The 26016-nt window shown below is 38.2% G+C and overlaps 3 protein-coding genes across 3 annotated transcripts; 2 read left to right on the forward strand and 1 right to left on the reverse strand.

Moving 5' to 3' along the window:
* Nucleotides 1-3113: 3113 nt before the first annotated feature.
* On the forward strand, nt 3114-4055 carry LOC146405122 (olfactory receptor 4C3D-like). Its single transcript, XM_085011631.1, has one exon. The coding sequence runs from the start codon at nt 3114-3116 to the stop codon at nt 4053-4055; it is 942 nt and encodes a 313-aa protein (XP_084867757.1).
* A 5731-nt stretch (nt 4056-9786) lies between these two features.
* On the forward strand, nt 9787-16127 carry LOC146405123 (olfactory receptor 4C3D-like). The gene is made up of 3 exons (XM_085015140.1): nt 9787-9927; nt 11888-11969; nt 13883-16127. The coding sequence occupies exon 3, from the start codon at nt 13918-13920 to the stop codon at nt 14860-14862; it is 945 nt and encodes a 314-aa protein (XP_084871266.1). The 5' UTR covers nt 9787-9927; nt 11888-11969; nt 13883-13917; the 3' UTR covers nt 14863-16127.
* Nucleotides 16128-24645: 8518 nt separating this feature from the next.
* Nucleotides 24646-25560, reverse strand: LOC146405124 (olfactory receptor 9G19-like). The gene has a single exon (XM_085015141.1). It carries the CDS (start codon nt 25558-25560, stop codon nt 24646-24648), a length of 915 nt encoding a protein of 304 aa, XP_084871267.1.
* Nucleotides 25561-26016: the final 456 nt, after the last annotated feature.

The following is a 26016-nucleotide window of genomic DNA, read 5'->3' on the forward strand; positions in this document are numbered from 1 at the left end:
GCAGGCTAAGAACACAACATTGTATCTGTGGGGATGCAGGTATGACCCCTGGCCTTGCTTACGGGGTTAAGGGTCTGGCGTTGCTTTGGCTGTGGCATAGGTCAGCAGCTGCTGCTCTGATTTGATCCCTGGCCTGGAACTTCTGTATGCCATGGGTGTGGCCGTTAAAAGAAGAAAAAAATGTATAATGAAAAAAATTTAAATCAGATAGTACCTACCTACATGTTTAATTTATTTAATAGTCAATATTCAGACTTCAAATTATGCCCATTTCTTTTCAAATACCAGTTTCAGATATGATTCACTTACCTTTTTTTTTCTCATCTGTTTTCTTGTGCTTATATAAACCCAAGGAATAAGTCAAAATTAAAAGTGACTAGAATAAAAGAACTCTGCATTTAAGTTATGCGAAATAATTGGATTGTTGGCATGATCTGCAAATGGTGATGACGTAGCCCTGAGGTCCAATTAGCCACAGTTTAGAAACTTCACAGCGTTTGCCTGCAAAGAGAATATATGGGAGCGCTTTTAAGGCTCAAGAGAAAGGCTTTAGGCAAAAGTACTATTTATAAATCAACAAAGACACTTATTGTAGGTGAGCTAGTTGGTGTTTTTAATATTACAAGTTCTTTCTTGGTGAACCTACAGCTGCCCCTAGGTGCCCTTTCCATGGAGCTATGTCAGACAAATTCATAGGTGAGGGTTTTTTTGTTTTGTTTTGTTTTGTTTTTCCAGAAAATCATATTCATAGACACTTGGGTTTAAATGTATCTTACAAATGTATATAATCACTTCTCATCCTCACTAGTCTCAGCATTATATCCCTTTCCCAGCATGAACATGAAGAAAGATAGTCAAGTATAACAGCATGAATTGGAGAAGTAAAAATATTTGGAGTACTTTTCTCAGGGAAATGTATTTCAATTATTTAGAAGAATAATAAAAAGAGATTTATATTAGGTAGAATAATTATGCAATTCAAATTTGCATCCAAAATTTTCTCCACACTATATTACAACTAAAGAATACTCCTAGATATTGCACAATCTTTTGAAAAACACTTCTGTTAAAAAGTACACATTGCTGAAAGAAATGCACTGTATTTTAATTATTCCATTTCTCCAATGTTGAACATTCCAAGTCATTCCTAAGTTTTCCACAACTCTTAGCAATCGTATAGACATATATGTAAAGTATGATTTTTCTTCTTTAAGAGTATTTTCCTTTAGGGTTTATTCCTAGAAAGAGTATTGTGGAGCCAAAGAAAAATGAAGTAGTGATTTTTATTTCTTCATAGTTTTCTCTAAATCACTTTCAGCAATTATATCTAATTTTCATTTTATTAACACTGTACTTTTCTCCGAATTGCTGGGGGGACTCCAACTCAGAATAAAGGAGTGCAGTGAAGTGGATGCACTTTGTTTCCACTCATGTAGACCATTTTCATCTTAGAAAATTAAAAATATATAGATTTTTACTCAGTTTTCTTTGAAAGAAAAAGAATACATGCTTTTTGCAGGAATATGTTTTATTATATTCATATTCTTGCTTCTCTTTTCATTGGGAAATCTATGTCCCCCAAATTTCTCAATCAATTAGTAAGTAACACAGTAGCCTGTTACCAGGAAAGGTGGAGGAAGGATGCTGTGGGAAGATGGGAGCAGTCGGCATGAGAATGCACGTAGCAGAAATACAAAGGAGTGGGAAGGTCTTTCATATCATGGATGGATGACTTGCTGCTCGTTGGTAATGAAATTTCAGGCATTAAGTGCATTTAACAGGACAATCTTCACAATTTGTGTGATCAAATATACATTCATATCCCTACTTGAGTCCAATAAATATTTGTATAATAAGTGAACATTTAGTAGGTATTTGTATTAAGTAAAGGGATTATAAATGTTTACATAAATGTACACATGCATATATATGTGGAGTGCATTTCCTATTTTACCAAGTAGAATATATCTTTTGGCTTTTCATATTAAATTTCTATTTTTAAACTTTGAAAATAAGGATTTTCTTTACTTGATAGATCCTTGCATATTGAATACCTATGCAAGAATTTTGTTCCACTTTTATCCACATCTATGGGGCAGTAGGTTTATTGAATATGGCTACTTTAAGTGGCATGTGGCACAGAATTTTAAAGAATAAACATTGATTAATAAATACAATAATATTTTGTAAGTAAAAAGACCCAGTAACACTGTCTTACCTGGAGGCAATTATTATTTTCACACTCACAATATTAAATGTGTCGGAAAAAAACCTAGAATGCCACTTCCTTTCAAATGTTTGTTTCTGTTTTTCACAAAGTAGAGAGTAATGCCAAGCAGAGAAGGAAGATTAAAACACTTGAATTCCTCCTAGGTTTATGGTTTGGAGAAGCATGCATATTCTCACCCATGGAGAATGGCAACATCTAACAGGTTAGTTAACATCTAACAGGTTTCAGACCCTGTAGACATTATTCCAGGAACTATGGTAAGTGAGGATACAGTTGAATCGCATATGTGTTTGGGTAGGTACCATGGAGGGTGTCGCCAATAACATATACATTTCCCTAAACTGGCTGTTTATGGCAGATATTTACTAACAGTGCCTTTCTTTCCATGTTTTAGAGCTGAGGGTTCACTTGTCAATTCTCATGGAAGAGAGAGTAACTCTTACCCGTATGAGGGACCTCTCAGTTTACATGATGTATCTGAGAATCACAGTGTGTAAGCTCACAAACACAGAGGAGGGCCCAGAATCATGGGACCCTGAGATGACTTACAAAGTCACCTGGAGATGGAACCAAGAGGAAAACCCAGATCTCTCAGTGGTAGCACAGTGTTTTCTCATTAAATTACTCACCCAATGCTGCCCTATAGATGTTTCACAGGTGACAGGTACTAGGTGCCTGAGGAGATGTAAATCATCATGATGAAAGTAAGAAAGAATGGAAACAAGAACTGGGACAAGTCTCCCAAGAACATGCTCCCGACTGACAGTGACTGCTCTATTATAGTTCTAAGACATTGAAACTAGAATAACTTTCTGATTAATAGGTATCATTCTTTCCTCCTTTGTAGATCATTCAGATCTCAGGAAGGTCTCCTTTTTGCTGAATGGATCTCCTCATGCCTCCCAACAATGTGACTGAATTCATTCTCTTGGGATTCACATGGAATTCACAGTTGTGGAAAATACTCTCCATGGTCTTTTTGTTCATTTTCCTATTTACCTTGCTGGCCAGTCTGTTCACTGTCATTACCATCTCCCTCAGCCCCACACTTTTAGCTCCCATGTTCTTCTTTCTAACTTACTTGGTTGTCGTAGATGCCTCCTTCTCCTCTGTCACTACTCCCAAAATTACCATTAACCTGCTGTATCAGAGGACAACCATCTCCTGGGGTGGCTGCCTGACTCAGCTCTTTTTGGAACATTTCCTGGGAGGATCAGAGATTATTGTCCTCATTTCCATGGCTTATGACCGCTATGTGGCCATCTGCAAGCCTTTGCAATACACAACCATCATGCGACATGGGCTCTGCCAGCTCCTGGTGGTGGCCTGGATTAGTGGGATAATCCATGCCACTGTGCAGATTCACTTAGTCCTTGACTTGCCCTTCTGTGGTCCCAATGTCATTGACCACGTCATGTGTGATTTCTTCTCACTGATGGAACTTGCCTGCACTGACAGCTACTGGCGTGGAATAGTGGTATCAGCTAACAGTGGGGGCATGTGCTTGGTCTTTTTTTTCATGCTAATCATCTCCTACATAGTCATTCTGTGCTCCCTGAAGTCCCATGGCTCTGAAGGAAGACGCAAAGCCCTCTCCACCTGTGGCTCCCACTTTATAGTAGTGGTACTCTTTTTCGTCCCTTGTATATTCAGCTACGTACGTCCTGTGGCTACATATCCTGTGGACAAGTTGGTGAGTTTGTTCTATGGAAGCTTCACTCCCATATTAAATCCCATCATTTATACAGTGAGAAACACGGAGGTGAAAAATGCCGTGAAGATTCTGTTGAAGAGGAGAGTAACTTGGGTTGTGCATGATGTCTAGAAATTAATAATTTATATAAATAAGGAGGTTTATATCTGTTGTAAATTGTGAAATAAAACTAAGAAATCTTGCAGATCATGACAGAAAAAAGGCCATACAAATATTTGTTGATTATTTATTAGTGGCTAGGTACTTATTAGGCATTTTCATAACATTTAATATTCTTAGTAAGACTTCAATAGTCATGTTATAGCTTTAGAATAGATAATAAGAAAACAACTATATTGCCACAGTTTTAGGAGCATAGACTATGTTTTACTCCAGTGTCTCATACTATTTTACTAAATTGTTTACTTGCGTTCCTCAGATGGAATTGGCTTTTCCAGAGCACCTAGGTCTCAGAAGTTCTTCCATTTTTTTTTTTTTTTTTTTTTTTTTTTTTGCTGAGTCTGTTAAAGCCAAGAAGAGATAGAGATTCTAAGTAGGGGCATAGGAAAGAAAGGGACAGTTGTAAGAAGACTAATGAGGGTTTTTGTAATATGACTTTACCAAAAGCAAAAAGAGAGTCATTCATGAAATTGATAAAAAATAATTCACAATCAATTTCTTTCCTTGGCACAAAGTGTATGTCAGAAAATTTGAAGTTCAAGTATTTTCATGCTCCTACTCAAAGAAGCCAACAACCCAATTGAAAAATGGGCAAAAGACCTGAATAGAAATTTGTCCAAGGAAGATGTACAGACAGCCAACAAGCACATGAAAAAATGCTCAACATTCCTGATTATTAGAGAAATGAAATTCAAAAGTACCATGAGATACTACCACCTCACACCAGTCAGAATGGCCATCCTTAATAAGTCCACTAATAACAAATGCTGGAGGGGGTGTGGAGAAAAGGGAATCCTCCTGCACTTTTGGTGGGAATGTAAGCTGGTACAACCACTATGGAGATCAGTATGGAGATACCTTAGAAATCTACACATAGAACTACAATATGACCCAGCAATCCCACTCTGGGGCATATATCTGGACAAAACTCTCCTTAAAAAAGATACATGCACCCACATGTTCATTGCAGCTTTATTCTCAAAGGCCAAGACATGGAAACAACCCAAATGTCCATCGACAGATGATCGGATTAAAAAGATATGGTATATATACACAATGGGATACTCAGCCATAAAAAAACAAAATCATGCCATTTGCAGCAACCTGGATGGAACTAAAGACTCTCATCCTGAGTGAAGTGAGTCAGAAAGAGAAAGACAAATACCATATTATATCACTTATATCTGGAATCTAATATATGGCACAAATGAACCTTTCCACAGAAAAGAAACTCATGGACTTGGAGAACAGACTTGTGGTTGCCAAGGGATGGGGGGGAGTGGGATGGACTGGGAATCTGGGGTTAATAGATGCAAACTATTGCCTTTGGAATGGACTAGCAGTGAGATCCTGCTGTGTAGCCTGGGAACTCTGTCTCGTCACTCATGATGGAGCATGATGATGTGAGAAAAAAGAATGTATACATGTCTGTGTAACTGGATCCCCTTGCTGTACAGTAGAAAACTGACAGAACAGTTTAAACCAGCTATAATGGGAAAAATAAAAATCGTTATAAATAAAAAAGCTACTAAAATGATATTAAGCAGATATACAATTTAGGATAGTGACCCCAAATGAAAATTTTATTTCTATCATGATTTTTACATTTTCATATTTTATCACTCTAAATTTCTTCCCATACCTCTCACTTGATACCAAAAGCACCTAAGTATTATGATTATCCCCATTCCACACACGACAAATAGTAAATTTTGAAGCAGTTCAACAACCCACCCATTATCAGAGACAGAGCTAGTATTCAGATCTCCATTCTTTTAAAACCAAATCTGATACTCTTTCAATAGTTTCAGGGCTGTCAGAGAAAAGACCTTTCCTTCAGATCCTACCTTATTTTGTAGTTGTGTAAAATTTCCTTTCAGGAAGTTCCTGTTGTGGGTCAGTGGGTTATGCATGGGACTAATATCCATGAGGTTGTGTGTTCCATCCCTGTCTTAGCTCAGTAGGTTAATTATCCAGCATTGCTATGAATGATATGGGTCTGTAGGTCACAGATCCAGCTCACATTCAGCCTTGCTGTGGCCGTGGCATAGGCTGGCAGCTGCAGCTCCAATTTGACCCCTAGACTGGGAACTTCCATAATGCCACAGGTGCGGTCCTTAAAAGCAAAAATAGACATAAAAATTTTTTCTAATTACGTAATTATATGCTGTACCAGTATAAAAAAAAAAATCAGTGGGTTCTCAGAAAGCTGTACGGCCTACCGGTATCTAGGATGCTGTGGGATATGAAACAGAAAGAAAATACTTGCCAGTACTCTCTTGACCCATAACTGAAACAACTATCCAAAGGTTATTGGAACCCTTTTTCTGTGGGGAAGAGTTGTCAGTGATTATAAAATTTAATGGCACACTGTTTAAACTGATGTGAAAATTATGAAGTGTTCTGAAATGGTTACAACAATGTTATAAAACTAAAATTTTATATACTTAATTTATTATAGAAATTAATGGGATATCAGAAAGTTTAATTAGACCATATGACCTGTAAGTCAGTGAGCCTATATATTCTTCCTCTACATCCTCTGATCTTTACGTTGAATACAGAGTTTTAGTACTTGTATTTGATTATATTTTGGTATACAGAGATATCTTGGAGTATATGCCATCGACAACAATAATGTTTTCGATTAATCTTTATCACTAGCAGTTAAGTGTGGGTGCTTTTCGAAGGCACACTGTAAAATACATCTGTAAAATAATTTCACTAGTAGACATTTGGCTTTTCACTTAGTTCCTTGAATCTGGAATCCTCTTTGAAAACTGAGGAGAAGAGTATATGAAATATGTTTATTAAAAAAAAAGGAATTAGTACTCCATAGTTGACCAAAGAAAAGGATTTCTCAAATAAACAAATACCTAACTTATGAGAGCTTGTTGTGAATGAAATGTGGCTCTTTCCATAAATGATGTCTGCTTCTCAAATAAAAATGAAAGCATATGTGTGTCTCTGTCATAGAAGTGTTTATATTTGCCTGCTGTGACAGAATGGGCCAGCTCCCGTTTCCTGGCTAGAGTATGCTGTACTGAAGAAACCAGTTGAACATGGATATAGCAATAGGTAGCAAGTATATGGTGGTTATGAAAACATGATGAAGAACATTAGCTTCAGGATCAGGAGACATGAATTGTATTCACACTATGCTGGTTTCTTCTTTTTGGACCTTAAACAACTTGCCCTCTTGATTATCCCCATTCCACACACGACAAATAGTAAATTTTGAAGCAGTTCAACAACCCACCCATTATCAGAGACAGAGCTAGTATTCAGATCTCCATTCTTTTAAAACCAAATCTGATACTCTTTCAATAGTTTCAGGGCTGTCAGAGAAAAGACCTTTCCTTCAGATCCTACCTTATTTTGTAGTTGTGTAAAATTTCCTTTCAGGAAGTTCCTGTTGTGGGTCAGTGGGTTATGCATGGGACTAATATCCATGAGGTTGTGTGTTCCATCCCTGTCTTAGCTCAGTAGGTTAATTATCCAGCATTGCTATGAATGATATGGGTCTGTAGGTCACAGATCCAGCTCACATTCAGCCTTGCTGTGGCCGTGGCATAGGCTGGCAGCTGCAGCTCCAATTTGACCCCTAGACTGGGAACTTCCATAATGCCACAGGTGCGGTCCTTAAAAGCAAAAATAGACATAAAAATTTTTTCTAATTACGTAATTATATGCTGTACCAGTATAAAAAAAAAAATCAGTGGGTTCTCAGAAAGCTGTACGGCCTACCGGTATCTAGGATGCTGTGGGATATGAAACAGAAAGAAAATACTTGCCAGTACTCTCTTGACCCATAACTGAAACAACTATCCAAAGGTTATTGGAACCCTTTTTCTGTGGGGAAGAGTTGTCAGTGATTATAAAATTTAATGGCACACTGTTTAAACTGATGTGAAAATTATGAAGTGTTCTGAAATGGTTACAACAATGTTATAAAACTAAAATTTTATATACTTAATTTATTATAGAAATTAATGGGATATCAGAAAGTTTAATTAGACCATATGACCTGTAAGTCAGTGAGCCTATATATTCTTCCTCTACATCCTCTGATCTTTACGTTGAATACAGAGTTTTAGTACTTGTATTTGATTATATTTTGGTATACAGAGATATCTTGGAGTATATGCCATCGACAACAATAATGTTTTCGATTAATCTTTATCACTAGCAGTTAAGTGTGGGTGCTTTTCGAAGGCACACTGTAAAATACATCTGTAAAATAATTTCACTAGTAGACATTTGGCTTTTCACTTAGTTCCTTGAATCTGGAATCCTCTTTGAAAACTGAGGAGAAGAGTATATGAAATATGTTTATTAAAAAAAAAGGAATTAGTACTCCATAGTTGACCAAAGAAAAGGATTTCTCAAATAAACAAATACCTAACTTATGAGAGCTTGTTGTGAATGAAATGTGGCTCTTTCCATAAATGATGTCTGCTTCTCAAATAAAAATGAAAGCATATGTGTGTCTCTGTCATAGAAGTGTTTATATTTGCCTGCTGTGACAGAATGGGCCAGCTCCCGTTTCCTGGCTAGAGTATGCTGTACTGAAGAAACCAGTTGAACATGGATATAGCAATAGGTAGCAAGTATATGGTGGTTATGAAAACATGATGAAGAACATTAGCTTCAGGATCAGGAGACATGAATTGTATTCACACTATGCTGGTTTCTTCTTTTTGGACCTTAAACAACTTGCCCTCTTTGTGCAAGTGATTTACTTAGGTAAAAGGGAAGGTGTTTCCAGTTCTGTGATTCTGCCCAAGCCAATATGTTTATTGCCATAAATATGGCTCTATTCGCTTTTCATTCAATTATAAGTAAAGCTGGAAGATTTCTGAGACCACATTGCACTTCTCATTCTTGGCAAACAACTTAGGGGCTGTCCTTATGGACTGAAGATTTTTTTGGAATGGATGAATACAGTGGGATCTCTGCTCTTGAGGGCTTTGTTGTTTTGAGACTGTTTCTCTACCTATTGAAATGTATGAAACTGGCCATAGAACAGTGTAGTGGGTAGCTGCTTTTGTTTTTTGTTTTTTTTTTTTTTTTTTGTAAATTGGTCTCTGAACCTACTAAATATCATACTGTTCAACCATCCATATATAATTACTCCTGCTTTCATTCTGATTTACCCAAGTTTGAGATCCTGTGTTGCTGTCCACATAGGGTTTTAAACCACTCTGTTCTTGTATTTGTAGTCTGGAAACAGCCTTTTCTGGTGTTACTCCTGTTACTCCCCTTGTGAAAATTGTTTTCATGGGCATATGTCACTGATTTGGATCTAAACTTTAATCATTTTCCGTTCCTTGCTACTCTAGGTCTTAGGGCTAGACTAGATGGGTGTAAGGGTTCTAAAACAAGCTTGATACCCTGCACTGTAGCTTTTTAAGTAGAGACTGGATCACCACTTAATGAATAGATTTGAATCATTCCTGAGGTTCACGATGATGACTTTTTCAGAACATGCTAAGTCTCTGAAATATGGCTTTTATTCTAGAGTTCAGAGACTAGTTCAAGATACTTCCAGGATCACACTTAGTTAAATCCACATTCCTTATAATTTATTAGATAATCTAAAATCTTCATTCTAACTGTTTTGTTGTCTACCATCACAAATATTATTTTGGCGCTAAAATATTGGACTGTTTAATCGCACTAGGTTGAGTCCTGTGGCTTCAGCTCTCTTCACTTATTTTCCTTCATGACACATGCTGCTCACAGTGACTACATCCTCTGGAGCCCATCCAGAGTTACGTACAATTTATTTTTCTTCTTCTTCACTCATGCATTTTGGAATATGGTAAGTGCGTTTCTATATGGGAATATTCCTGAGTTGAATTGAACTGCATATACTTACAAAATAATTTCAGATACTGGTATTTATTTATTTAGTATAGTATTGTTGTAGGTCTTACAATTGGGGGCACTATAATAAGAGTATCATGACATTTTTGTTGTAAACCAACAACTTTAAGATAAGGAAAGTGGCACAGGATTTAGTGATCTAACTCTTTTCTTCCACTTGGAAAATGGTGCTCTTATCCCATGTGTTGTATTTTCTACTTATAAATTGTGACTATTATTGCCTAATATTTCTTTTCCATAGGCATGATTTTGAGGTTAAATTTTAATTATGAATAAAAGCATTTTACCATCTTTGTAGATACTTTAAAGATGGAATTCTTATCTTATACATCTAAATCCAGAATTGGCACAGGAAACAAGTTCTTCAAAGACGTAGTGTACTTTTTACTTGGTGTGAAGTGCCAATATTATAATAGGGTTCATAATGATTCCCTAGCGTACATCAGAAAATGATATTTAAATATTATGTTGAGCATGAATGGTAGGAAATTAATAAAACATTGACATTCCTTCAGTGGCTCAGTGGGTTAAGAACACAACGAAGTGTCCGTGAGGATCAGGTTTGAACCCTTGCCTCACTTAGGGGGTTAAGGGTCTGGCATTGCTGTGGCTATGGAGTAGATCTGTATCCACCACTCTGATTCAAACCCTGGCCCAGAACTTCCATATGCTGTAGGTGTGGCCATTAAAAGAAGAAAATAAATGCATAATGAAAAAAATTTAAATTGGATAGTTGCCTAAGTGTTTATTATAGGTTAGTCAATACTCAGGCTCCATATTACACACATTTCGTATGAAATACCAGATTTCAGATATGATTCATTGGCTGTTTTTTTTTTTTTTTTCTCATCATATTACTCAATTCTCATATAGACCTAGAGGATAATTTACAATTAAAGATGAAACGAATTATATGAAATAATTGGATTGTGTTCATGATCTGCTAATGATGGTGAAATAGCCCTGAGGTCCAATTAGCCACAGTTTAGAAACTTCACAGCATTTGCCTACGAGAAGAATATATGGTAGCACTTTTAAGGCTCAAGAGAAAGGATTTATGCAAAGGCCTCATCAAAGACACGTAGTGTAGCTGTGCTAGTTGGCATTTTTAATCTTAGAACCTCTTTCTTGGTGACCTAACAGCTGCCAGGTGCCCTTTCCATGGAGCTCTGTCAGACAGATTCATAGGTGAGATTTTTTTTTTCCAGCAAATCAAATTCATAGACTCTTGGGTTTCAATGTATCTTACAAACTTATATGATCACTTCTCACCCTCACCAGTCTGAGCTTTAAATCCCTTATCCAGCCTGCAAAACATGAAGAAAGATGGACTCAAGCACAATATTCTGAATTTAGGAGTAAAATTATCTGGAGTATTTTTCTCAGTGATAAATATTTAAGTTATTAGAAAAAATAAAGTGAGATTTAAATTATGTAAAATAATTATGTGATTCAAATTTGCATCCAAAATTGTCTCCAATTTACATTATAACTTAAGAATATTCCTAGATGTTGCACATGTTTTTGAAAAGCACTTCTGTTTAAAAGTACACATTGATCAAAGAAGTGCGCTCTATTTTAATAATCCATTTCTCCAACATTAAACATTCCATGTCTTTCTAAATTTTCCATAGCTCTTAACAGTTGTATCAACACACACACACATATATATACAGTGATTTATATATTTACATATTGTATTGACACACACATATATATATAAAATTAACATATATAATGATTTTTCTCCTTTAGAAATATTTTCCTTTAGTTTTTTTTCCCTAGAAAGAATATTGTTGAGACAAAAAAGAAAAAAGAAGCAGCAATTTTTATATCTTCGCAGTTATTTCTAAATCCCTTTCAGTAATTATATCAAATTCTAATTTCATTCACAGGACACACTTCTCTGAATCCATCCATGGGGGAGTCCATCTCAGAATAAAGGAATGTAATGAAGTTGCTGAACTTTGTTTCCACGTATGTATAAAATTTCATCTCAGAAAAAATAAAAAAATAAGGTCTTACCTCAATTATCTCTGAAAGAAAAAAACACATGCTTTTTTCAGGAATACATTGATTATATTCATATTTTTCTTCCCTTCTCATTGGGAAATCCATGTCCCCCAAATTTCTCCATCTACTTGTAACACAGTAGCCTGTAAGCAGGAATGATGGAGGAAGGATGCTTTGGGAAGATGGGAGAAGGAGGCATGAGAATGCATGTAGCAGAAATATAAAGGAGTGGGAAGGTCATTTATGTCCTGGATGGGTGACTTGCTGTTATTTGGTAATGAAATTTCAGGCATTAAGGGCATTTACCAGGGAGAGGCTTCATGGCTTTTTGTGAACAAACATGCATTCATATACACAGTTAGCATCCCATAAATATTTGTATGATGAGTGAGCTTTTAGTAGGTATTTACCGTAAGTCAAAGGCTTTAGATGTGTTTGCGTATGCATGTACATGTATATATATGTATAGTGCAATACCTAAGATACCTAGTAATCTATTTCTTCTTGCTTTTCATGTAAAATTTCTAGTTGTAGAACTTTGAAAATAAGGATGTCCTTTGCCCGATAGATCCTTGCATATTGAACACCTATGCAAGAGTTTTATTTTGTTTTTATCTTAATCTATGGAAGCAGTAAGTTTACTGAATATGATAATGTTAAGTTTTGTGTTGCACAGAATTAAAAAAAATATATTGATTACTAAATATTATAGTATCTTGTTAGTAAAAAGATGCAGGAAGAGTCTCTCCCAAGAGTCAACTAGTATTTTCACACTCACCATACAAGATGGGTCAGAAAAAACTAGAATGCCTCTTCCTTTCAAATATTTATTTCCGTTTTTCATAATATAGAGAGGAATGCTAAACAGAGCAGGAGGAGGGAAACACTTGACTTCCTCCGAAGTCTATGGTCTGGAGAAGCATGCATGTTCTCACCCATGGAGAATGGCAGTTCATAAGCATTTACTTAGTATCTAACAAGTTTCAGACACTGTAGACATTAGGCCAGGCACTATGGTAAGTGAAGAAACCATTGAATAGCACATGTGTTTGGGCAGGTACCAGGGAGGGTGTTGCCAACAACACGTGCATCTCCCTAACCTGGCTGTTTATGGCAGATAATTATTGACAGTGTCTTTCTTTCCACGTTTTAGAGTGGAGGATTCAGTTGTCAGTTTTCATGGACGAGAGGATAACTCTTACGTATATGAGGACCTCTCAGCTTACAGGATATATCTGAGAATCCCAATGTGTAATTTAACAAACTCAGAAGAGGGCTCAGAAACAGGAGACACTGAAGTGACATACAACGTCACTTGGAGATGGAACCCAGAGGATAGCCCAGATCTCTCAAAGATAGCACAGTGTTTTCTCAGTAAATTACACATTCGGAGTTTCCCTATAGATGTTTCACAGGTGAGAGGTACTAGGTGTCTGAAGATGTATAAATCATCATGGAGAAATCAAGAAAGACTTAAAACAAGGACTGGGGCAAGATGGCCAACAACATGCTCCTGACTGACGGTGACTATTTTATTTCTCAAAAATTGAGACTACAGGAGTTCCCATCATGGCTCAGTTGTTAAGGAATCTGACTAGGAACCATGAGGTTGAGGGTTCGATCCCTGGCCTTTCTCAGGGGGTTAAGGATCTGGCTTTGCTGTGAATGTGTTATAGCTCGCAGATGTGGCTCGGATCCCGCATTGCTATGGCCATGGAGTAGGCCGTTGGTTACAGCTCTGATTTGACCCCTAGCCTGGGAACGTCCATATGGCACAGGTGGGGCCCTAGAAAAGGCAAAAAAAAAAAAAAAAAAAAAAAAGAATTGAGACTACAATTCTTTCCTGATTAATAGGTATCATTCTTTATTTTTTGTAGATAATTCAGGTCTCGGGAAGGTGCTCCTTTGCTGAATGGATCTCGCCTTGCCTCCCAACAATGTGACTGAATTCGTTCTCTTAGGACTCACACAGAATCCACACTTGAGGAAAATACTCTACGTGGTCTTTTTGTTCATTTACCTAGTTACCCTCCTGTCAAATCTGTTCATTGTCATTATCGTTTCCCTCAGCCCCACACTTTCAACTCCCATGTACTTCTTTCTCACTCACTTGTCCTTCATAGATGCCTCCTTATCCTCTCTCAATACCCCCAAAATTACCATTGACCTGCTGCATCAGAGGACAACCATCTCCTGGGGTGGCTGCCTGACTCAGCTGTTCTTAGAACATTTCCTGGGAGGATCAGAAATCATCGTTCTCATTGCCATGTCTTGTGACCGCTATGTGGCCATCTGCAAGCCTCTGCACTACACGACCATCATGCGACATGGGCTCTGCCAGCTCCTGGTGGTGGTGGCCTGGGTTGGAGGGCTGCTCCATGCCATTGTGCAGATTCACTTAGTCCTTGACTTGCCCTTCTGTGGTCCCAATGTCATTGACCACTTCATGTGTGATTTCTTCTCACTGATGGAACTTGCCTGCACTGACAGCTACTGGCGTGGAATAGTGGTATCAGCTAACAGTGGGGGCATGTGCTTGGTCTTTTTTTTCATGCTAATCATCTCCTACATAGTCATTCTGAACTCTCTGAAATCCCATGGCTCTGAAGGAAGACGCAAAGCCCTCTCTACCTGTGGCTCCCACTTTATAGTGATGGTACTCTTTTTTGTCCCTTGTATATTCACCTACATACGTCCTGTGGCTACATATTCTGGGGACAAGTTGGTGAGTTTGTTCTATGGAAGCTTCACTCCCATGTTAAATCCCATCATTTATACAGTGAGAAACACGGAGGTGAAAAATGCCGTGAAGATTCTGTTGAAGAGGAGAGTAACTTGGGTTGTGCATGATGCCTAGAAATTGATAAAATACACAAGGAGTTGCAAATTGTAAAGGAAAAGTAAGAAATCTTGTAGATTATTGACAGAAAACAAGGCCAATTCTAATACTTGTGATTATTTAAATGTCTAGGCCTTTATTGGGCATTTTGATAACATTTACTATTTTTTAGCCAGCCTTTAATGTGCATGTTCATCACTTCAGAATTGACAATGGGAGAAAACCTGTATAACCCCAGTTTAAGAGTAGAGAGTATGTTTTACTTCAGAGTCTTCCATGGCTTTACTAAATTCTTTACTTGTGTTCCTCGGATGGAATTGGCTTTTCCAGGGCACCTTGGTCCCAGGACTTCTTCCATTTTTGCTAAGCCTGTATGAAAGCAAAGAAGGGATAGGGGTTCTTAGTGGCTGCCTAGGAAAGGAACAGTTGCAAGAAGGAATCGCTAGATTTTTTCTAATGTGATTTCACAAAAAGCAAAAACAGAGTCCCTCATAAAAGAAGACTTCAAAATCCATTTGTGTACTTGGCATAAAATATAAGCCAGAAAATTAAAAAATTCCTCTAAATTTGCTCTCTATACTTAAGTATCCTATGGCTCACAGCTTTGAATATCAAAGAAATGTTTTCATTTTCCATACCATGACATGAGTCATTTGACCCAAGATTAAGCATCTTTATCCAAGTGGAACATTAAGGACGTGAGTAGGATCTAAAGCGATTGCTCTGTATGTCTGATACATATATTTACATATATTTACATTAAATTAATACTGTATTGACTATCAGGCATAATCCCATCACTTGATTGACCCTATGAAAACCTGCAGTTCCGTTGCAAGTATCTCCATTTTACAGAAAAGCCAAGTAAAGCCCAACGTGTTTTACTAATTTGCTTGCCTTTCACATCACCCATGCTTCCTCCATAAGTTGTGCTAGGAAATGGCACACTGGAATGCAGCTTCCTTTCAAAGTTTTAGCCATAAGCTTCTAATCCAAGGCTTTAAAACTCAAACCTAGGAGTTCCTGTTGTGGCACAGCAGAAACAAATCTGACTAGGAACCATGAGGTTGTGGGTTCGATCCCTGGCCTCGCTCAGTGGGTTAAGGATCTGGCGTGCCCGTGAGCTCTGGTGTAGGTTGCAGACACAGCTCGGATCTGGCATTGCTGTGGCTGTGGCATAGGCCGTTGGCAACAGCTCCAATCAGACCCTTAGCCTGGGAACCTCCATATGTTGTGGGTGTGGCCCTAGAAAGACAAAAAAAAAAAGAAAAAAAAAGAAAAAACCCTCAAACCGACTTTTTTTGTAATGAAATGTGATTATCTGTTGGGTCAATAAACAGCAAATCCAACTGCAGTCATAATAATTCATTCACTTTGAACTTCAAGGAGATATCATCCATAAGATGTAGACTTTCTCACATGTAGCAATGTATTTCATCACTGTAGTTATATTCCTCTCTTTGAACATTCAAGCTATGCCACTTCACTTTCACAAAAGGCCAGCACTGGAATGGTAACAGGGTTCTCTGTGTGTGTGTGTGTGTGTGTGTGTGTGTGTGTGTGTGTGCGCGCGCAAAAGCAAATACCCCCTCCAGATTTCTTTCTCATCAGTGAAAAAATGCACTAACATCGACCTTCATAAACTCAAAATGGCTGAGTTGAGCGTTCAGAAAGTGCTTCTGCGTATCTGGAGAATACCAGGAAATTCTGAATTACTACATCTCTGTTCATCCAAACCTCTCTGCCTCCAACACTCCACCTCACGTTACTTCTCACAAAATCACTTTCTCCAAGTCAGTGGTTAACCTGAGCGCTTTCTTCCATCATCTGACCACATTGTAATGCCCCAGAATGGCACTGGGGAGAATGTTTACTAAGTTGTGCATGGCTTTCTCCAAGGAGGCAAGAATATACAATGGAGAAAAGAGAGTCTCTTCAACAAGTAGTGGCTAGTATCAACCAAAAAGTGTACGACCTAACATTGGAGCGTTAAGCTGTATTTGGTGGGTATACTGAGAACTCAAGCCTGTGAGAGTGCCTCTCAGATAATGCAGAGCAACAGTTCTGAAGAGGCAAGGGGAGGAGCCAGGATATATGGGAGGTTTTACCACAAAAGATCAGGAAGTCAGAGCACCAAGATTGCTATTAATAAAGGAGAACTTCATAAATCACGTTAAGGAACTTAGCGCTTCTCCACGTTCGGGAAGATACAGGGGTCTGGGCTCCCTGAGGTCATTTCTTGGATAGGCACCTCAGCTCTCTGGGTCAGGGTCCTGTGCTTTCTCATCCTCAGTCTCCTCGGGGGACACTCTGGGATCTCTGCAGCAGGTGGCTGCTAAGTGGCCGGTACCAGGTCCTATTTGTTTCCATCCTGAGTTCCCTCAAGGCTTCCCTTCAAGGTGGCTGTAATGTGCTGGCTTGATGGCTGCCACATCCTTTGTTTACTCACGTGGCCTGCAACATTTTCGTTCACAATCCCTTCCTTTGCTCCAAAAATTCAACCAATATCTGAACCGTTTATGTCCTGTGTCCCTAGGAATTTCATCCCAGACCAGGTGAGATATATACTGTTGATATGCCAATCCTGGTGATCATTTATGGATTAGGCCCTGTTGAGAAGTTAAAATTCTCAGGAACCCTCTGTCTTACCGTGCTAATGTGATCCAGGAAATATTTTCCTTTCTTCTTCCCTCTCACAGCTAGAACCACCCTATTAGAATTATTCTATGTCATGAATATGGTCTGTTTATTCATGATGTTCAATTTTACTGGAGTCTTGGATACGTGTTGGTTTATGTAAGAGAAAACATCTTATAAAACAGACAGGATATAAGTCACACAGCTGCTGACATTGGCAATGTCATAGCACATAGCAACAGGAGATACAAAGCAAACAATGTGCAGACAATAGAATTAAATTAATGTACTGAGTTTTAGTCTGGTTGCAATAAACCAACAAATCCACCGGAGACCTGACATTCTAGAATGGTCAGCTAGAGTGGGGAGGATGGTTCATCTTTGTTCACATAGGTGTTATTTATCAGTCTGTTGGGGGGCATAGCACAGAAGGAAACCCTTTTTCTGGAAACCAAAGATCAAAGGCCAGGGTATTTCAAAAAAATATAAAGTTATAAATGATATTTATGACTTCCTTAAGTCCCCCCTGTTTAATGAATGCTGATCTGCATGAACGCCTCAGGTTTTCCATCAGAGTTTTGCCATTTGTTACTCAGTTCAGTGATGTTCTCTAAATACAGCCCACCAGAACCTTGAATTTCTCAACATGTTCCTTTTTCGAATTTTCTTGTAGATCTTCATTTTAGGAAAGACTTAAGGTAAAGTAAAGATTTCCCATAAAGGACAAAACCTAAAATGGCATGGTTAAACATTTGAATACAACGTAATTGGCAGGATGGAGGGAGATTTCTGTGATATACAACATTGTAAGAGAGTAGCAAGGATTATGACTTGTTGGAGCATGTCAAATGTTAGGAATCTCATATACATTTTGGAATATCTATAATAAACACATTTATCTATACAATATAATCAAGAGTTTATCTCCAATCACTTGACAATGTTTCTCATGCAATTTAACAAACCGAAAAAGCCTAATTAGTTTAAAGTTCCTCTCTGCGATGTTTCAGTGTTCTTTTGAAGGATCCCAGAGTTTGCTGGAAGTTAAAAGAACGTCAGTTAGATTTTGTGATTTGAGAAATTTGTAAAAATATCAAAAAAATTTACAATGAACAAGATCACAAGTCACTGTGAAAAAATACTTATTTATTGAACCAAAATGCCAAGATTAAAATAAAAAAGCAGGAGTTCCCATTGATGCACAGCAGAAATGAATCTGACTAGGAACCATGAGGTTGCAGTTCAATCCCTGGCCTTGCTCAGTGGGTTAAGGATCCAGTGTTGCCCATGAACTGTGGTGTACGTTGCAGATGCGGCTCAGATCCCACGTTGCTGTGGCTGTGGTGTAGGCTGGGCGGCTACAACTCTGATTCCACCCCTAGCCTGGGAACCTCCATATGCCATGGGAGCAGCCCTATAAAGACAAAAATAAAATACAAAAGCAAATACAGATCACTTAAGGGCACAGAAATCCACATGATATCAATGGCAGTGCTCAAAGAAAACTTTGTTCTCTTAATAGAGATAGAAAATGAAATCTAGTCTTGTGTTATCTTCTTTTTAAAACTTTTCAAAAATAAAATTTATGGCCATTCCAAGGGCATATAGAAGTTCCCATACAATCCATTTGTTTGAGGTCAGAAGCCTGTAAAAATATTTTTAAATCAGTGTTTTGACTTGACTGCCTACAACACGCCCCAAACAAAATCAGCCCCAGTTGGCCCTTTCGTGCTGAGGTCTCTTTCGGTATAATTTAGGTATTTCCTTCCCTTGGTTGGACAGATCCTTGTCACTTTCTGGCTTCCATGCTGTGGTCCAGACACCAGGCATCACTTCATCTGTGACATTTTCCCCCAATACAATCGCCTACACTGGCTCCTTGGTGGTCTCTTGGTGGTTGCAATGGTGGGGTCATCCATGTGGTCAGTTTTACAATGTTGTTGGTTTTCAGTGTGTTCATCCTGTGTGCCTCGAGGACTCAGAGCTTTGCAGGGAGGTAAGAGTCCTCTCTACCTATAGCTGGCTCATCACAGTTGTACTTTATTCTTTGTGTGTGTAATTTCATGTATTTGTGACCAGTAGCTACTTTCTCATGGATAAAGCCATAGCAGTATTCACTATTATTCTTGCTCCCATGGAAAACCCTGTTCCTTACACAGTAAAAACACAGAGGTCAAAAATGCAACTAGGATGTTATTAAATAGGAGCGAAGTACAGACAATAAATGACCCAAAATGAAAATTTTGTTTCTATCACGATCTTTACATTTTCATATTTTATTACTCGGAATTTCTTCCCATATGTCTCACTTGACTCTAAAAACACCTAAAAGATATCATGATTATTTCCGTTCCACACATGAAGAACATGCGTTCAAAGAAGTTAAATAACCCACCCACTATCAGGGACAGGGCTAGTATTCAGATGTCCATTCTTCTGAAACCAAATTTGATTCTCTTTCAATAGCTTCAATGCTCTCAGAGAACAGACCATCCCCTCAGAACCTCTCTTATTTTGTAGTAATGGAAAATTTTCCTTTCAGGGAGTTCCCATTATGGGCCAGTGTGTTATAGACCAGACAAGGATACATAAATTTGCAGGTTCCATCCCTGGCTTTGCTCAGTGGGTTAAGTATCCAGCATTGCCATGAATGGTATGTAGGTCACTGATGTGGCTCTGATCCTGCCTTGCTGTGGCTGTGGCATAGGCTGGCAGCTGCAGCTCCAATTTGACCCCTAGCCTGTGATCTTATGTATGCTGCAGGTTCAGCCCTGAAAACAAAAACAAACTAAACAATTCTTTCTGCTTATGTAGTTATATACTGTGCCTGCATATGAAATCAGTGGGTTCTCAGAAAGCTCTGCGGCTACTGGTCCCTAGGATTCTGTGAGATATGAAACAGAAAGAAGACATTTGCCAGTACTCTCTCGACACATAACTGATAAAGCTATGCAAAGGTTATTGGAATTCTGATTCTGTGGGATGAGTTGTCAGTGATTATAAAATTTAATGGCACACTATTTAAACTGATGTGAAAATTTTGAAGTGTTCTGAAATGGTTACATTATAAAGTTAAGATGTTGTGTTCTTAATTTACAGAAAAAAGGAGTATCAGAAAGTTTAATTAGATCATAGGACCTGTAAGTCAGTTTGAGCCTAAATACTCTTCCTCTGCATCCTGTGATCTTTACATTGCACAGAATGGTTTGGTGTATTTGATTACATTTTGTTATATAAAATATTTTTGATTATATGCGATAGGCAGTGAACTTTTTGTTTGTTTGTTTGTTTGGTTTTTTTTTTTTACCTTTTTTTTTTCTACTGTACAGCATGGTGACCCAGTTACACATACATGTAAACATTCTTTTTTCTCACATTATCCTGTTCCATTGTAAGTGACTAGACATAGTTCCCAGTGCTACACAGCAGGATCTCATGGCTAATCCATTCTGAAGGCAATAGCCTGCATCTATTAGATTAAGAGTTATTAGTAGCAATTACGTTTAGGTGCTTTTCAAAAGCACACAGTAAAACATATCAGTAAAATAATATCACTATTAGACATTTGGCTTTCCACTTAGTTCCTCGAATCTGGAATCCTCTGAGAAAACTGAGGAGATGAGTTATAAGAAATACGTATATTAAAAAAAACAAAAACAGGAATCATTACTCCACAGTTGACCAAATAAAGAATTTCTCAACAAATACCTAACTTATAAAAGTTTTTTTGTGAATTAATTGTGGCTCTTTTCATAAATGAAATCTGTTCTAAAATAAAAATGAGTACAAATGTGTGTATATATCATAGATGTGTGCAAGTTTCCTCCTTTGACATGAAGATGCAGCTCCCATTTCCTGGCCTCTGTATGCTGTGCTGAAGAAATCAATGGACTCTGGATGGAGCAATGCTTAGCAAGCGTAAGGTGGTCAGGAGAACATGATGAAGAACAGCTTCGGCATCAGGAGACATGGGACTTATTTCACACTATGCCATCACCTCTGTTTTATCCTTTAAAAACTTGCCCTTTTTCTACAGGTCATTTACTTCGGTAAATTAGAAGGAGTTTCTAAGTTCTGAGATTTTGCCCAGGCCATTGTGTTTATTGCCATAAAATTGGTCTATTTGCTTTTGCTTCAATTATAAGCAAAAATTTGAAGAGTTGTGAGACCTCATTCCACCTCTCATTCCTGGCAAACAGTTTAGGGGATGTCCTTATGGGGGGAAAGACTTTTAGAGTGGATTAAAACAGTATGAGCTCGGCGCTTGAGCACTTTTTTATTATGAGATTGATTCTCTACCTATTGAAATGTATGAAACTGCCCCTAAGAACAATGTAGCAGGTATCTGGTTTTTGTAAATTAGTCTCTGAACCTACCAAATATCATACCATACCTCAATTAGTTTCTGATATACAGTTTTGGGATCCATATACAATTTCTCCTGCTTTCTTTCTGGTTTACCCTTCAAGTTTGAGACCCTGTGTTGCTGTTTCTTTAAGGTTATAAACCACTCTATCCCTGGATTTATATTCTGGAAACACTCTTTTCAGGTATTTCCCCAGGAACTCCTCTTTAGAAAAATTTCCACACCAGCCAGTTCATGTAAATGAGTCCTTATGCAAAGTTGCCGTAGCAGCTGGAATGTGCTCAAAAAGAAGGTCTTCTCACAGCAGCTCTGAGATATCATCGTTTGTAGGAAGAAGTAATTTGTGTGGCAAGATGATAAGTTTTCACTTCATACTAAAGCAAATTTTCAGAGTTAATGACTTTTCTTCCAGGAATAATCACATTTTGGGTGGATTTATATGCTTCACCTACTCTCTTTCCCATCAGCTTTCACTTGCAAGCATTGGTCAAGAAACCAGCCTTTTTCATAAACATGGTATTCCATTACACTTTATGTCTACCAAGAAATACCAAAGGAAAGGAATAGTAACCATCCCCTCCAAGTCACAGAAATAGGTGGTTTTACTCTTTGTCCCAACATTTAGAAGTAACTGGCCTGATAAAATAATGGAGTGGCTATTAGAAAATGTAGTCATGGGAATTTCCGTCGTGGCACAGTGGTTAATGAATCTGACTAGGAACCGTGAGGTTGCAGGTTCAATCCCTGGCCTTGCTCAGTGGGTTGAGGATCTGGCATTGCCGTGAGCTGTGGTGTAGTTTGCAGATGTGGCTGGGATCCAGCGTTGCTGTGGCTCTGGCGTAGGCCAATGGCTATGGCTCCGATTAGACCCCTAGCCTGTGAATCTCCATATGCCACGGGAGCAGCCCTAGAAAAGGCAAAAAGACAAAAAACAAACAAAAAACAAAAATAAAAACGTAGTCATGGTTGTCGAGGTGTCCTCTATGTGTGCAACAGCCTTTTAAAGAGCAGCCAATACATGGCTCTATCTTCTCTTCATCAAGAATGTACACACTTATATGGCCCCTGCGGTGTCCAGGAATACAAGTTTTCCGAAGGTCCAAGTATAGAGACTCTCCTTGTCCAAAGGCCCTAAGTCATGATTTCTGAGATATATTTCTCCATGTATGTCAAGGTCATGCTTCCAAAAGTCTGCCCACATCTAATAACTGAATGGGGATCCCAATGCATATCATCCTGTTAGACACAGGACTCCCTCAATGACCTATTTTAGCTCTAGGGCCACCCATTAATCCTACTGAACTAATCACAGACTGAGCAATGCTTGAAGAAGCTTTTGTCCATCCCTCTTTCCCTCTCTCCTTCACCTGAGGCAGGCAGCATTTTGCTGATTCTTGTCACTTTTTCAGGCTCTTTCTCTGTTTTATCTTCCATAGGCAGAGCAAATATCATTAATAACAGTTTTTGCAGGTAATTCCACCTTGGTGTCTGCTTTCTGTAGGACCCTGACTCACATAGCCTCTTTTGTTGTTACGTGAAATGTTCTTCCAGATTTTAATTCCCTACCTATGACCTTGTACTCAGCATATTTGGAAGTCTACATGCCAGAGGGTGGAACGTGTCCCCAAGGAAATCCTCTCAGTGTTCTGAGCAGTTGGAATCCAGGACTGCACCCTGGCCACGTTGTGGATGGATCTGACTCGGGTCACTCTACTGGGCACAGCAATTGATCCTAATCACCAGAGAGAAGTGAGGGGGATGGCAACATATGGTCAAGAAGAATTCTGTTTGCAACTCAGGGGATTTAGCAGTCTATTTTTGGACACATTAGATTTAATTTTCAGGTTAATAGGTATCACTCCCTGTGTTGATCAGCTTTCATAGCTCTGAGGGGAAGTCCTACATTTTGGGGGAAATTCTTGCTGTAATTTCATTTTCTGCCACTGTTTATTTCATTACTGCATATACAGACAGAAACAAGGACACATTCATGTTTTATTGACATAAATCACATTAACATTGCCTCACTTTTAAAAATCAAAATTATGTGCAACTCATATTTCCTCTTTTGTCTGTCCCCTACACAAATTTTTCCCTTTTGATTAGTGTGTACTTATTGAATTTTATTTTCTGAATGAGTTCCACCTTCCTATGGTTTTCATTATTTTTATTGTAATAATTGTGTTTTGGTGCTCAGAATATCACAAGTTGAAAGTAGATACTCTTACAGATTCACTCATTTAAAATAAAAGAGGAGTCTGGAGAGTTATATAGTAATTTTCAAAAATCATATTTATAGGGACCTGATCAATATTTCATTAATTGAGTAACATATATAAGAAACATTATGAAAGAGGTTATGCTTCTTGAGCTTAGTTATACTGAGTTATTATATGGTGGCCTCTAGGTCTTTATGGTAATTCTTCTTGGCAGAAAAAGTACATAGAACATGCTTAAGAAATTCTGTTTAAGCGAATGGAAAGTGATGATTTTAGCTAGTTAATAGTCATAACAAAATGCCAAACATTGATTCAGCCTACTTGTTTCTCTATAAGGAAAACTATATAAATAATTCTTATGTCTATCAGATAACCAGAATTATTCTTATGCTAAAGAAGTGGGATCGTCTGGCACTTTATGAAAGTATAAGAAACATTTTGGTTTTAAGGTTTCTGTTTGTTTTTAACCTAGTCTAACATGAAATTTAATTGAAAAACCAATGGAGCTCTTCTTGAAATATAATAACCTGATCAATAACTATCTTTGCATCCTCTCAGAAGGAAGGAAAGAGTGTTCATTTATTTGAGGAGTTTGTTCAGAGCCTCTTTCACATCCTTATTCCTCAGGCTGTAGATCTTGGGATTCAACATGGGGAACACCACGGTGTAAAATGTAGAAACTATTTTGTCCCTATCCGAAGAATAGCCCGGTTGTGGACGGGAGTAGATGTAGAGGACGGAGCCATAGTACAAGGTGACAGAGATGAGGTGGGAGGAGCAGGTGGAGAAGGCTTTGAGGCGGCCCTGGGTGGAGCGGATCCTCAGGATGGTGGTGATGATGAAGAGGTAGGAGGCAATTATAAGTGCAGTGGGAGTGATGACGTTGGAGGCCAGGAGGAAGTACATCAAAGCCTGGTAACCTTCCTTCCTGCCACAAGCCAACTTCACCAGGGGAAGCAAATCACAGAAGAAGTCATCGATGACATTGTCATTACAGAAATTCATGGTAAAAGTTTTTTTGGTGATGATGGAGGAGTTAATAAAGCCACCAAGATATGAGGCTGCAACGAAGAATGCGCAGAGCTTTATGGACATGGCCTGAGAATAAAGCAGTGGCTTTGAGATGGCCATGTAGCGGTCATAAGCCATGGCAGCCAACAGGTAGCACTCACTGTAGGCCAGTCCGGCAGAGAAGAAGAACTGGGCTACACAGCCAGCAAAGGAGATGGTTTTGTCTTCAGAGATACAGGTCACTAGGATCTTTGGGGTGTAGACAGAAGAATACCAGAGATCCAGAAAAGACAGATTCCCAATGAAAAAATACATGGGTGTGTGCAGCCTGGAGTCATAACAGATCAACACCATGAGGGTGGTATTTCCTACCATGGTCACAGCGTAGACACAAAGGAAGACCACAAACAGGACCAGCTGCATCACAGCGTCTGTTGTGAAGCCCACCAGGATGAACTCAGAAAAACCATTGTTTTTCTCCATGGTTATAGGGACCCTGACCTACAAAGAGAGAAAATGAATTCATCTTGAATCACTGTGGTGAACACACATGCTATGTAAATATGCTAATTAAACTGCACCATATCACTTTTTAACCTACAAATCTATGATCCAACAGTATAAGTTCTTATTTTAGAAACAGTTTTTATTTTGTAACAAACCACTTAGACTTTACAGTTACATATTGTTAAATGATATACTGGGTACATTAAATTTTTCAATAATTTATCTGAGCAAACATCCATTTGAATCAGGCATCTGCCAAAGGTGTTAAGAGCACTCACGGATAGGAGCTTGGTTAATGTTTTTATAGAGAGGATACAGGGCAAAAAAAGGAAATTATTTTATTGGCTATAGATTAAATGGTCATTCAATTGGAAAAAAAATTCTAGATGACTGTGATTGGTTGTTCTTATGTTTTATTTTCTTGGATTCAAT

The sequence above is a fragment of the Sus scrofa genome, chromosome 2, assembly GCF_054392235.1.
Source record: "Sus scrofa isolate SSC_HxYL_T2T_F1_AM1 chromosome 2, Sscrofa_HxYL_maternal_Yorkshire_Landrace_v2.0, whole genome shotgun sequence".
Taxonomy (NCBI): domain Eukaryota; kingdom Metazoa; phylum Chordata; class Mammalia; order Artiodactyla; family Suidae; genus Sus; species Sus scrofa.

What these genes read in the sequence shown, in the direction of transcription:
- LOC146405122 (XM_085011631.1), top strand. Translation starts at nt 3,114, where the DNA reads ATGGATCTCCTCATGCCTCCCAACAATGTGACTGAATTCATTCTCTTG.
- LOC146405123 (XM_085015140.1), top strand. Translation starts at nt 13,918, where the DNA reads ATGGATCTCGCCTTGCCTCCCAACAATGTGACTGAATTCGTTCTCTTA.
- LOC146405124 (XM_085015141.1), bottom strand. Translation starts at nt 25,560, where the DNA reads ATGGAGAAAAACAATGGTTTTTCTGAGTTCATCCTGGTGGGCTTCACA.